Below are 14,069 nucleotides of genomic sequence, written 5' to 3'. Positions count from 1 at the left end.
CTTTGCTTTGCATGTAGCCAACTTACTATTTTTGGTTAAGACTTTTCTATTCAAACTTATGTCCTCATGCTTTAATTTATCCTCATTTAAGAACCTGCTTATTATTTATGGAGGGATTCAGTTTAATAAATGATGTCCATACAATTTAATATTCAATTTAATTTTTAAAAAAACTTAATGAAAAATATAACAGAATCAAAACATTTAAAATAAGTACACTCACTACCCATTCCAGTAATTCATTTCAGTCATATCAACTATAGAATAGGAAAAATAAATTCCGAAGTGTAATTACTTTAAAATACACTACTTCCACTTTTGTTAATATTTTACATTTATGTATATATTCTGTAGTGGAAGCAGAAATTCTCTCTAAAAACATCTCCTTAAAATCTTGAGGTGCATGTTAGAGCCACAGGCAATATCTTCTGACATATAAAATTGCAGTACAGGCCTTCAAATTTGGCATTTCACTGGTACAATACAATGACCAACATATATAATCACTGTACAGTGCCTAGACATTCCAGTAAGAACCATTATTTTCTTTAATGTAGAATGATTAATACATATTCTACAAGGGGCAGTGAGGTTAGTAATTCTATAGGGTATGTCCTGACATAACTTTCAAATTGTACAATAACACAAACAACTCTGTTAAGGCCATGTTTTATTTGCTGATTAATGGACAAAAGGCAATGTAATTTATTTTCAAGTATTTTCTTGAAAGTCTGTGCTCATAAAAATCATGAAAAGTTGGAAAGACTGTTAAATCACTGAAACTTTAAATATATCTTACACAATCTTGTTTGTACAAAAATACAAGTTAAATATAAACATAAAGCAATCAATGATAATTTTATGCAAATCTGTTTTATGTGATCTTCAGTTATATATAAAAGTTTCTGGGTTCGGTTATTTGTGAAAAGATCAATACCAGATAGAATTACTATCTATTGGCAAAGGGCCCTAAAAAGCTTACTTATCATTAATCTTTTACATGGTTAAGTGCATTTCCTAATTTGAGATCACCTAAACACTGGAAAAAAACAAAAAATGAAAGGGCAGTATGTCCATAAACCAACAAATAATTTGGCTGTAATGTATCATAAAACACAAAGAAACCCCCCACATCTGTACAATAAACATGATTACATACTCACACGCCGGTGCCCACGTGCATGCATGCACGTGTACACACACACGCAGGCGAGCACGCACACCCAGTCATAAACCCTAATGAGGCGCTACTTCCAGTTCGATATTCAGCTCTGCATTTTTTCTGATTTCATCAAATGAATAGCTTTTTGTCACCTTCCCATTCTTGAAGACAGTATGGAGAAGATCCTGCACAAATATAATAAGACTAAAATGTAACCGTTATATCAGACGATCAAGCAAAATAAGTTAAGGCTTTGAGGAGTCAGACTCACTAGTCAAATACAGAGATGTTTGATGGCATTCAAATTATGAATGTTTACACGCAGTGCTGGTGGAGCAGGTGGAAAGCATGGCACTATCTAAAATGGCTATGTAGAAATATTTAGCTTTTATATAAAGCAATGATCTAAATATTCGTAAAAGTTTTCCTTGAAGGGAAAACACGAAAACGGTAGCTGATCCTTCTCTTTATTTTTCCAGGTGGAAGATGCTTATTGCTTGGTTGCCCAGAAGAATCATGGCTGTTGCTGATAATTATGACTGACAGTGAGCAAGGAAAGCCTGCCAGGCCTTCCTTGTTCCTAGACAACAGACTCAACACTGATTAAACTTATAACCCTGGAATTTAATAAATTTCCTAGTCACGGAGTTTTGGACTTAGAACAACAACAACAACAAAAAAAAACCTAAAAAACAAGAAACCAAACCAGAAACAGAAGTAAGTATTGGCTTCTTGATGAATGCTCAATGACGGATTTAAAAACTCGGTGTATATTACAGAAGTTACTGATACACATAATCCATTTGATCGATGCAAGGGTAACAACAGTCAACTGAGAAAACTGAATTCCCTTTTGAGTCTGAGAAAGCCACTTTCGACTTCCTAAGGAATTGTCTGCCCTTGATTTCCTTTGAAAAATCGACAGATGTAATCTGTTGTGCCTAAGTTTTCCATCAAGATTGAGGTGCATAACCTTTTCTTTCATAAAGTTAAATATCATCAAGGAATAGTGGTTCCTATTCTTAAAATGCCTAGATGATTATAACTGATTACTGCCTCAGATGTTCTAGGGTGTCATTTACATACTCTTTTTTTTTTTTTTTTTTTAAATTTTTTTTTTTTTTTCAACGTTTATTTATTTTTGGGACAGAGAGAGACAGAGCATGAACGGGGGAGGGGCAGAGAGAGAGGGAGACACAGAATCGGAAACAGGCTCCAGGCTCTGAGCCATCAGCCCAGAGCCTGACGCGGGGCTCGAACTCACGGACCGCGAGATCGTGACCTGGCTGAAGTCGGACGCTTAACCGACCGCGCCACCCAGGCGCCCCATACATACTCTTGAAATCAATGCATTTTAAAGCCATAGTTGGGACTTTGTCTACACTGACTTTATCAGTCCATCTGGACACACTCATTCGGCAAACTCTCAGTAGCTACAAGAGTTCAGTGTGAACAACAGGCTATACTGAAAAGTTTGTTTAGGAACTTATTTTTCATTAAATACAGTAAAATGTTCAGTTCTAGCTCAAAACTTAGTATCACATATACCATAAGTAGAATATCTGAAATGGTATAAAGAATCTACAGTGATAAATTAGTGTTTTATGTTTGGAGCAGTTTTCCTCTAAAAATGAGTTTTTTCAATCCAGCGGCTAAAATACATTTTGTAGCTTCTGAGTTTACAAATATAAGTGTATTTTTTATGTTAAAGAGCATCAGATCATATGGACCACTTAAGCACACTATAAACTTTTCCAGTTTGGTTGACTTGAATCAGAAAACTTGGTTTAATGTAGGTTTCACCTATTATTATTATTATGTAATCAGAATCCAGTCATAATGTTTTCACATCTTATATTAAGATAACATAATCTGCTTTTGTATCCCAGAATTGCTGTGAGAAGCACAGGAGACTACAGAAAACCATCTCAACTGGATTCTGTTAAGTTTTTAAAAAATGGGATTATCTTTCAACACCTTAGAATTTGGATAGCCCTTCCTTTATTAAATTACCAGTTTTACAACATAAATAGCTTCCTTTAAGTATTTTTAGCCGTTCCTTTTCAGAAAGGACTCGCTGCCAAGTTGGCACTAACAGTACGGTGGAGTACACGAGGGCTTGCTGAAGTTCATCAGCCACTACCCTACTGCTCACTGTGTGGATGAACTTTTGCTTTTTTTATGAAATGTCCTAGTTTGTCACCCACTGTATGCACAGTTCTTATTTATGATCTAGCCCCTTCTTGGTTTTCATCTTATTTTGGTTGCTAGGTTAGCAACCGCACACGTTTTACAGCAAAAGTACTTTGTCCTTCAAGAAAAAAACGTTCTGGAGATACTTTAAAAACGCAACGTAAGAGCCCGCTTTCATAATATGGAAGATCAGCAAAGATAACATACATGACCATATTCCTCAAGGTCTCCTTTTCCTTCCTCAAGTGTAACAAAATTCCCTGCTGGTGTCCTATGTAAAGATAATCGGCCCTTTTTGGATCTTTTGTTGGGATCAGCAACGGGGTCCTTGAAGACATTAATCTGGAAGAAAGAGAAATAAAAGACTAATCAGGAATGTTATTCCCATTAAAGAACAAAGTTTATACATAATTTATATATAAACCTAAGGCACTTTATTGGTATAACTAAACGAATCCACATCGGGCTTTTAGAAACAGAACTCTAGCCTCTGTTGGAAGACAGAGTCCTCTGTTAGGGAAAAGGGTTATGAACAAAATTGAAGTTTTGAATATCCTAACATTCCAGTATAGCACATGCAGGCTACTGGGAAAAGAAAACAAAAAAAACTATGTCAACTGTATTATATAATCTGTGGCAAGGGAACTAAGATTTTTACTAAGGTAAAGGCTTCCATTCCATACTCCATAACTTTTCCTTTTGTTACCTTTTACTTTATTCCTTGTTACTATGAAAAGCAAAGACCTAGAGAACCTGAGGAGAACACAAGGTTTGTTTAAAGAGCAGAAAGGTAGGAGGTCAACATAATAGAAGCAAGGAGTCATGGTCTGGAGGAGAAGCAGATGATCAACCCCAGAAGGTTCCAAAGACAGAGGTGAGGAAAGCAAGGAACCAACCCAGAACCCAGGTGTTCTGAAGAATTCTTAATATCTCCCACTCCCACCTTTGGATCCATAGAGTCTCAAGAGCCTACGAAGACGCTTGTTGTTCAGCTGCCTGAAACAGGCAGCTTGGGGTCCCGTTCTAAGGCTATTAGAACAGGATTCTGGTATCACAACTCCCACTCCATGCTCCACCTTCCTAAAACACTGATGGTGCTTACACACCTGCTTATCTTTCATATATGATGGCTGGGTTAGCTGACATTCCCCTTCAAAATGGTAAACTTTTTGACTCTAATACTGAACGAGTGGGCAATGACTGGCCTGCATTACTTCTCAAATAATCATCTTCTTTTTCCTCCTTTCTCCAAGTCATGTCATTTTTTTTTTTTTACCTAAGATCTCTTTTCTTTCCTTGCTTTGAGTCAAGGTCAGTGGTAGCTGACAACATAGTTTAGGACATATCCTTTGACTACTGCATTCAGTAACTGCATTCTACCTGACACATAAAGAAGGTACTAACACAAGAGTAAAAGTTGAAGGACATACCCCAAGGCCATTGGTTACAACATAGCTACACTTGAAGGAACAATTCAACAGATCTCTTGTTAACTTCTGTAGCAAAGCTCCACCAGAACCGAAAGCAATGTTTTCAATACTCCATTTTTTTTGCTTCATGCCTTCTACAATCTAGAAGATCAAAAAACACTTAAGTAATTTGAAAAAGGAAGGAGGTTATTTCCCCTGGGTCATAGTGATGAATAAAGTAAAACATCCTGGAGCCATTTTATAACACCATACACAGTGAAGAGTAAGGCCTACAGAGTTATAGTCCACATTTTCTCTTTTAAAAGACCTACCCACCTTCAAAAATGCCGGGCTGAGGTGTAAGTGCAGAAGGAGGATTTCATTCAGAGCTCCTGAATTTGTTGTGTTGTCACTGTGGCTGTGGTTAGGGTCGGGGGAATGAAGGAAATGAGGGAATGAGAAGTAACTGGTGATAAGACACGTAAGGTCTTGTGCCGGAAATCTACCTGAACACAAATGTGTCGACAGCTGCCAGGGAGACAGTGGAGGACCACTCGTGTGTTTGCTCAGGAGAGCTGGGTTGTGTACGGGGTGACCTCCTGGGGGTATGGCTGTGGAGTCAAGGATTCACCTAGTGAATTGTGTCTAACACAAAAGAGATTTTTGCCTCTTTACTGAAATAAGTGGATTCATTCTGGTACACAAAAACCCCAGAGTGGGGTTATACCATCAACTTCATGACATGTCACAGGGAAGACTGACCATGAAGAGCCAAGTTCAAAAGTGAGGCTGACAATGAGAGAAGTTTGAAGTTAAACAGATTTTTCATTGTGTCAAAATCAAGGCATCTACTATATGTAGGAAGCAAAACCATACGGTTCCTTTTCCTACTTCGGAAAACTTATTTTGAGCCCCCTCCAGGATGAAGAAAGCAGGTATTACCCTTTATGTAAACAAACACACAGGTGCATCTGCATTAACACAAACTGGCACTGGTGAAACCTTGGTCAGGGATGAATAAAGACTACCTGTCTCAATATTTAACTCCTTGTTCGTAAAGTTAAAAAAAAAAAAAAAAGTTCAAGTTTTAAGCTGAGTCTCAACTTAAAAAAATGCACTTGCATTCTCAGCATTTAAAAAAAAAAAAAAAAAGGAAAGGAAACTTTGGTTTTTAAAGGGAAGTTCAAATACCTGACTGAAACACCTGACTTTTAAAGAGCTGAATGCCAGGTCTGAGCCATGAGAAGAGCTAATGGGTTTTCTGACAATGGCACAGGTCCCTGCCCATGATGTTTCATCTGAAAGAGGGAGAAATGTGGGTGACAGCACCTGCTAAACTGGCTAAAATGCAGGTATGGGTAACAGTTCTTAACTGATGATGAGGTAAGAAACCCTTACATTAGCTAAGGAGACAACAGCTATTAAAAAAATGCCCGCTGAGATCTCTGTACTTAGGTCTTCCTCCTCATTGCGGACTTTATGCCTTCCTTCCTTCTCACATGGAAGCCCCTAATGTCCCAACACCAAATCACTTAGAGGAGTTTGGGGAGTTTCCACTTTTCTTAGGTAAAGCGGTTTGGGAGAGCTGGGTGGAAAAAACCTCATTTCTGTAATTGCAAGAGATCTATTCCAGAAACCTCATTCTGGAACTTTACATGCACATCACCACAGAAACACAGTTTGTTATATGCAATAGTTCTTTCTTTTATATGGATCTTTTGGAACACAAACTATTTACACTTTGAATACTGCCCTTACTCTCACCACACCAAATTCTTGCAAACAGAAAAATCCTTTAATAACTTGTGTTATGAAAATGGATACCATCTGAGGCTGATAGACGTTAAAATATCAGTGGTTTTACAATAGTAGTCTAAATTATAATATCAAATGATAGCCTTAATTTTTATGGAGTATTTTAGGTATTTGTTAAAATGAAATAATAACTCTTTAAAAGCTTATTTGGGGGAAAAAGAGGCAAAAGTTTTAAGATACTAGAACACTGTTTGGCTAAATCTAACAGTAACAGTGATGACAGTTAATGTTTAGAAGAGGTGATAAACCATTTTATACTTTTTAAGAAAGCATACATTAATACCATTCAAGTTTTATAATAAATTGTCAAGTATGTGCAGCTCCATTCCAATAAAACACACCTACTTAAGCAGTGTCAAAATGTTTTGTTTTATATACAAGGAAATGTTTGGCATTTTGTTTCATGGTGACGCTTCTTCAGGCTCATCAAGGGTGCCCAATTAAGGACAGAGAGTAGTTAAGTGTGGTATGGCTGATACACCTAGACCTTAACTCACTAGTACAGCTGCCTGTTGAAACATGGGTTTGTTTGCACCAGTCCACTTATACACAGATTTTTTTTGATAAATACAGTATAGTACTATAAATGTATTTTCTCTTCCTTATAATTTTCTTAATATTTTACCTAATATTTTTTCTAATAAAATATCTATTATATAATATATAATTATATAAAAAAATATTTCTTTTGTCTAGCTTACTAGGAATACAGTATATAATATAATACAGTACATAATACATATATACGTGTTAATCGACTGTTGATGTTATTGTAAGGCTTCTGGTCAATGGCATTCTTCTAGGAGTTAAGTTTTGGTAGAGTCAAAAGTTATACATGGATTTTTTGACTGTGTGGGATATAGGGGAGTGTCCATGACCCTAACCCCTGCGCTATTCAAGGGTCAACTGCGTTTATTACAAACTTTAAGCAATTAACAGAAAAGACATATGCTATCATTAACATTTATGAAAAGAATCACAACTGTGTTTAAATCATTAATGTGCTATTTATCAAACCAATAAAGAGCTTAATTATAAGGGTTGCCTTATTGGAACTTTAATATAAAACACATACCTCTTGTAGAGTATTAATATCTACTCCATCCCCTTGAATAATTCTAAGATAAGGTGGTAGCAACTTGTAGCCCTTTGAGTTCTCAGTAATAGGGAACTTCTTACCCAGAATATCCAAAACCTGTAGGGGAAAATACACATACAACACAAAATAACAAACTCAAAAAAAGTGTGAAAAGGTTTCAAAGTTAAAAAAAAAAAAAGGACTTCGCTGGGGCGCCTGGGTGGCTCAGTCCCACTCTTGGTTTCTGCTCTGGTTACGATCTCATGGTTCATGAGATTGACCCCACATCTGGAGAGAGAGTAATATTTACCATAGGGTTTTCACAGAGATTATATGACATAGCTTAAGTAAAGCACCTAACACAATATTTTTCTAGCAACAGGCATCAAATAACTTGTTCTTATTAATGATTTTTGAAGAAGGCAAACCAAGTCCTGAATACTAAAAAAACAAAACAACAATGCTCTACTAAGGATCAACAGTATCTCTAAAGAATCACTACCTGAAAAGCATTTTTGAATTCTTTTTATTCCACATCACCTTCCACATATTTCTTTTGCACTAAAAACTTCAAAGGTATAGCAATGACTTGTAGTAAAGAAAAAACACAAACTTGGTAACCAAAGCACAGGATTAATACTATTAATTTTCAAGGTAAGCAGAAAATATCTGTTCAACAGTATTATCTATTCGACAGTATATAAATAACCCAGAACTGTGGGTATCCTTTTTCTGTTATTAATGTGTGGCCTTGGACAAATTTATTACTCTCCCTGAGCTGCAAATCTAAAATAAGGGGCCTGTTCCAGAAATGGTCCAGAAATGGTTCTGAAATGCCATGTGCATAAATGAAACTACAACAGTATTGATACAGTGGGTCCACAGGCATTTTAATAATCAAGTTATGTATTAAAATTTACCTTTAATACAGTGTCCAGAGGATTTCCAGAATCAGGTCTGATTATTAGTGGTGCCTCTGTACTTCTTGACAGTATTAAATGTCTTAGATCTTCACCCCATATTTTTTCACATGCATTGTAAATGTCATAGCTATCGCTGACCACAGATACAGGCACTGATGAAAACTGTGTTACTATATGTTCAAAAGCATCTTTTTCACGGTCTTTCCCCCAAGCTGTTATGGTACTAGAAAACAAAATGAAAATACAGATTTACTTAGGCAGACACATTATCTATTCCTAAATCATATCTGATGTACTATATACTTCTAATACCATCAACATTGCAAAGGTGAGATTTAGTTTACTGAATGCATGTGATAAGGATCATCGACTATTTGGGCCAAACCACCCCTTGGTTGATGTTTAATACTATAAGGAATCTTATTCCTGTCTCATAGTTATTTTAACTCCTATTTTCAACCAACTTTTTGTTTTTGTTTTTTTTGTATTCCTGAACCTACTCATTTAAAATCAGTTAACTAGGGGGTGCTTGGCTGGCACAGTTGGAAGCCTACAACTCTTGACCTCAGGGTTGTGAGTTTGAGCCCCACGCTGGATGTAGAGTTCACTTAAAAAATAAAATTAGTTGACTAAAACAAGCAGCTACTGAATGCACTCTGTACATTATGCCAAGATGTGAGAAACAATGAACACATACTCCCGTTATTTCGCTACGTAACGCAAGGACTTGCTCCCTTCTGTGAGCTTTCAAAACCATATACCAATAATAGCAGGGACATACACTAGTCTTTTTTATCTTTAAAACTCTTATACTTAAAGGCAACTACTTAGGCAGTTATTTATACTATACCATACATACATACAGCCAGCCAACCCTTTACCTGTTATATCTTCAAATGGCCAGTAACAGGCAGTCATTTATTTCATCTATAAAATTAATATATGCCCAGGGAATGTAAGAATTTTAATACTTGGTTTGAGCAAAACACAATTATGATGGGAAATAAGATGTGAGTTTTGCCTAATAAGGCAAAAACCGTTACAGTGATTTTCACAATGTCCTCAATAATGGTTCTTACTGAATAATTGTTTTTTTTTTTTTTAATTTTTTTTTTCAATGTTTTTATTTATTTTTGGGACAGAGAGAGACAGATCATGAACGTGGGAGGTGCAGAGAGAGAGGGAGACACAGAATCGGAAACAGGCTCCAGGCTCCGAGCCATCAGCCCCGAGCCTGACGCGGGGCTCGAACTCACGGACCGCGAGATCGTGACCTGGCTGAAGTCGGACGCTTAACCGACTGTGCCACCCAGGCGCCCCCTGAATAATTATTTGTAACAAGTACTTCTTGATTAATATAAATCATTTAAAAAATTCTTAAATAGAATCTAATAATGAATTTGAAAAACTGTTACCAATTCCTCATGCCCAGCAATTTTTCCTTCTCCCTAGTTTTCTAGTCTTCTCCTCTACCCCATCCATTTTCCTAAGTAAAGTAATGGAAAGAGAGCCCATTTCACTTATTATATAACCCCATGTAGGTATAAGTTTATCTCAGAACTGTTTGAAGAGTCATACTAATTTATATTTGAAACTGTCATTTTATTATTTTTCCTAAAGGACTGGGGTAGACTGTTTTCCCTTGCTGTCAATGATACACTGATGATAACAGAGCATGTACACTTCAGGGTTATAAAGAGCCAGCTACCCAGAGACTACTCTTATCTGAAACAGAGAGACAGTCTATTTACATAAAACTCATTTTAGAGTGAACACTCTTCTTTCTTAACAACTCCAGAGGCTGCTAGTAGTTATGATGCCAACTCCCGACTTCATGCCAACATCTGCAGGCTGAAGGGAAAATTCAGATGCAAAAAAAAACCCCTTCTTCATGTCAACTACTATTGTCCTCTTAATAAGGATGGAGAGAATTAAGCTCAATACCGATGCCAGAGAGCTTTGTAATGTAATAATGACCTCCTACAGGTAGAGCTCCTTGACTACACAGTTCTGTTTTACCAGCAATGCACTGATACAGTCATCTAACTCTGCTGTTTGTATTATCTAGCAAAGTTCATTTTCAGTCTTTACCTTACTTCCTTTCTCTGGCACTTGAGCTTTCCTTTTCCATGACTTCAGTGACCTCTCTCTCATTTTCATGTATTTATTTTTTCCTATTTCTATGGTTCCTTTACAGTCCCCCTCAGAGGTCATGTTCTCCTTCAATCCAACATAGGCTCTGACCTGCACACGTGCTTTCCTCTATACAACTCCCTGTGTGAAAAATATTCAAGGCTTTTAAAAAATCCCCTCATGGTAAGGGTTTCCAGAATCTGTCCCTTAGTCCAGGTTTTTCTTCTGGACTCCAGATCTACTTGTTAGGCAGGGAGATGATTACCTTTATTACGTCATCATCCTCGAGACACTTCCTGCAGCACCCTCTCTACATAATCCAATCATAACACCTGTTCTTCCGGTGATAGTATATGGAGCTCATAAGTATTTGTTCAATGAATTCTCTTAATGTTATTATTCTAATTTCCAGCATCAAATCGATACCTTTCCAAAGTTTGAGGGAAAGGTTACACAATAGCATATTTCTTTTTTTTCTCAATGTCTATTGATTTATTTTTGTTTTACTTATATAGTTTAACAAGGCAGTTTTACATAAGCTCACATCAACCACAGAATGTAAGCACTTAACCACATGATGTACGATTTTAAATTGGGTTCCATATTAAATAGTCTAATGTCTCTCTTAAATTTTTTGGTCAACCAAACTCTCCCCACATCTTTGGGTTCAGTGTTGTTTTTTTTTTTTTTTAACATATGCTTGGCTTTGCTTTACACAATCTCAGAATAAGTAAATCAGGAATATGAAAACCCCACTATATGAATAGAAATAATCTGAGTATGTGAACTGGTAGAACATTGGGAAGAAAACAGAAAAGCTGTGTTAAAACAATGATAGTGGCATATTTCTAAGTCCAGATTCATACATTCCTTAAGAAAATATTTATAACCATAATGGCAATGCTCTAAACTTTAGAGTTCTCTTATTTTGAAGTTTTTAATTTTTTTTTATTTTAGAGAGAGAGTGTGAGGAGGGGGAAGGAGGAGGGGGGAGGGAGAAGGAGAGGGAATCTTAAGCAGGCTCCATATTTTTCAGCACCCAGCCTGATGCCAGGTTTGATCCCACGACCTGAGCCTAAATCAAGAGGTGGACACTCAACTGCTGAGCCACCCAGGTGGCCAAGTGATTTTAGATGTTAGCTCATTTATCCTTAATGACCTTCTGATGTTGGAGACATTAAATTTTAGCTCTTCCTGGGGCGCCTGGGTGGCGCAGTCGGTTAAGCGTCCGACTTCAGCCAGGTCACGATCTCACGGTCCGTGAGTTCGAGCCCCGCGTCAGGCTCTGGGCTGATGGCTTGGAGCCTGGAGCCTGTTTCCGATTCTGTGTCTCCCTCTCTCTCTGCCCCTCCCCCGTTCATGCTCTGTCTCTCTCTGTCCCAAAAATAAATAAACGTTGAAAAAAAAAAAAAAAATTAAAAAAAAAAAAAAAAAATTTTAGCTCTTCCTTTTGTCTGGCTGGATGGAGGAACGGAGGGAGAGAGGGAAGTGACTTGCCCAAGGCCACCCAGAATGTCAGCTGTAGGGTCACTAGGTCACTCAGGTTTCCCACCTTTGAGTTCCAAGCTCTTTTCACTATACCATGTATTGTTTAAAAGACTTTTCTATTTAAGAACATCTGAAATATTTTTATATATTAAAGAGTAAATTTTACAAATGTAGTAAATACTACTGTGAGACTTTGAAATGGATTTCACCCTGTTTTAACATGAAAATCCTAAAGAAGATACCTTTCTTCTCAGATTCATACTCGTGATATTACTACTGTGAAGCAAAACCATCAGTAAGAGTCTAATATATGGATATTACTTAAGTCCAAAATAAAAATACTGTAACTGTAGAACCAACATCCTTGTGTTCCGACTCTGATGAGTCTCGACTGTCAGAATCCTTAACAAGGGCCCTACTGATACAGCAAGGCTCATAAATATTAGCGGAATCTACCCTCCGCCAGCTCCAATCCGAATCCTCAAGTTCTATCAACTTTGTCTCCTAAGCCATTGCCTGTGTTTAGCCACTTCTTAACATTCACTGAGCCACTTCGTTCTGAACCTTTGTGCATCTCTCCAAATTGTTAGAACAGCTTCCTCTTCAGCCTCCTAATTTCTTATTTCTCTTTTTATCAATTCATAATATATCCTATCAAAACAACCATCCTAAAATATTTCTCTGATGACAAAGCTGCTTACGCTCAAAACTTCGATGCCCACTCCCATTTAAAAAAGGAATTAGAATAACCTCGCATGATGTGCACATAGTTAACATTCAATGTCAAGATGAATTTAAGGGCGTTTACAGGTTAACCCTGTCTTCTGAGTCTAACCCATGTTCCCTACAAAATCTGTTTCAGCCCTTATTCCCAAAGCACAGTCACTCTCCTCTTTCATTCTTGCTCTTTCAAGACAATGTTGGATGTGTGGTAGGCACGCAAAAAAGATTTACTCAGAATGATTGCTCGCTCATGTCTCCCATTAAATTTAACCATTCTTTCAAGAAATGAAGATTTCATATACCGTCTCTATAAAACTTTCTCAGTCCTGCCAGGAAGAGAACATCTTTCCTTTCTTTCCCTTGCACACTAGAGCACTTTAACACCTTAAAAGTACTTAATCAACAGAGCAGAGTGTTTGTAGTGTATTATTTTTATACTGAATATAGGGTCAGTTTTTTATATCTTCCTATCCCTTTTAGCACCCAGTAGATTGCCTTGGATAAAAGCTCAGCTTTATTTTAAAACTCACTGCTGGTTTTAGAACCCTGCAAGATCCAAGTATGAGCAGAACTTACTAAACTTTCCCAAACTCATTACTGTAAGTATTTTTTGCTATTAAGAACCAGAAATCAGGCTGTCGTACACTGTAAAAACTCCACTGCCTTCCGACAAAGTTATCACTAGGAGCAGGGCAGCCAGCCGCAGCCCCTAGTTTAACCTGAGATGTTTAGTAACGTCACATAAGGAAGCGTAAGAAGGATATGAACTCTCTTCCTTTCATCCAAAGGCCTTACTAGCTTTTCTACAATTGAGGGCACTGGGTCCAAGCGACAGCTTCCAGGGTAAGGTTACGTGAGGTCATGTAGAAAAGCAGGAAAAGGGAAAAAGTGACCAAGTTTTACAGTGAGTGCTTCTAGATTTAACACATGAAACCTATCTGCATATGGCAATAGAGCAGTTGAAAAAGTCCCTAAAATAAAACTTACATGGGAATGTGAGAGTTGAAAGCAAGCTCTTAAATTGTTTTCATGAGGATGGTTCAAAGTTCTCTACCTTGCTGATACTAGTCCTTATGCCTAGTATAAATGCTAAGTTTGTATGGCTTAAATTCATGAGGATTTACTGTAGTACCTGGCTCTGAAAT

The 14,069-nt window shown here is 37.1% G+C and overlaps 1 protein-coding gene across 1 annotated transcript in view; it reads right to left on the bottom strand.

Annotated features, from left to right (window-relative positions):
* Positions 1-653: 653 nt before the first annotated feature.
* NAMPT (nicotinamide phosphoribosyltransferase) overlaps positions 654-14,069 on the bottom strand; it is a 37,594-nt gene continuing 24,178 nt past the window's right edge. Inside the window, exons 7-11 of the mRNA XM_047094869.1 lie at positions 8,578-8,803; positions 7,655-7,774; positions 4,786-4,926; positions 3,563-3,697; positions 654-1,347 (exon numbers count right to left, since the gene is read on the bottom strand). Of these exons, the coding sequence (XP_046950825.1) occupies positions 1,237-1,347; positions 3,563-3,697; positions 4,786-4,926; positions 7,655-7,774; positions 8,578-8,803 (733 nt within the window). The 3' untranslated portion in view covers positions 654-1,236. The remainder of the gene's footprint in view (positions 1,348-3,562; positions 3,698-4,785; positions 4,927-7,654; positions 7,775-8,577; positions 8,804-14,069) is intronic.

The sequence above is a fragment of the Lynx rufus genome, unplaced genomic scaffold (assembly GCF_022079265.1).
Source record: "Lynx rufus isolate CCGP_SWC_20201006 ecotype Redwood Valley unplaced genomic scaffold, mLynRuf1.p SCAF_4, whole genome shotgun sequence".
NCBI lineage: Eukaryota > Metazoa > Chordata > Mammalia > Carnivora > Felidae > Lynx > Lynx rufus.
This window is presented reverse-complemented; position numbering and strand designations above follow the sequence as displayed.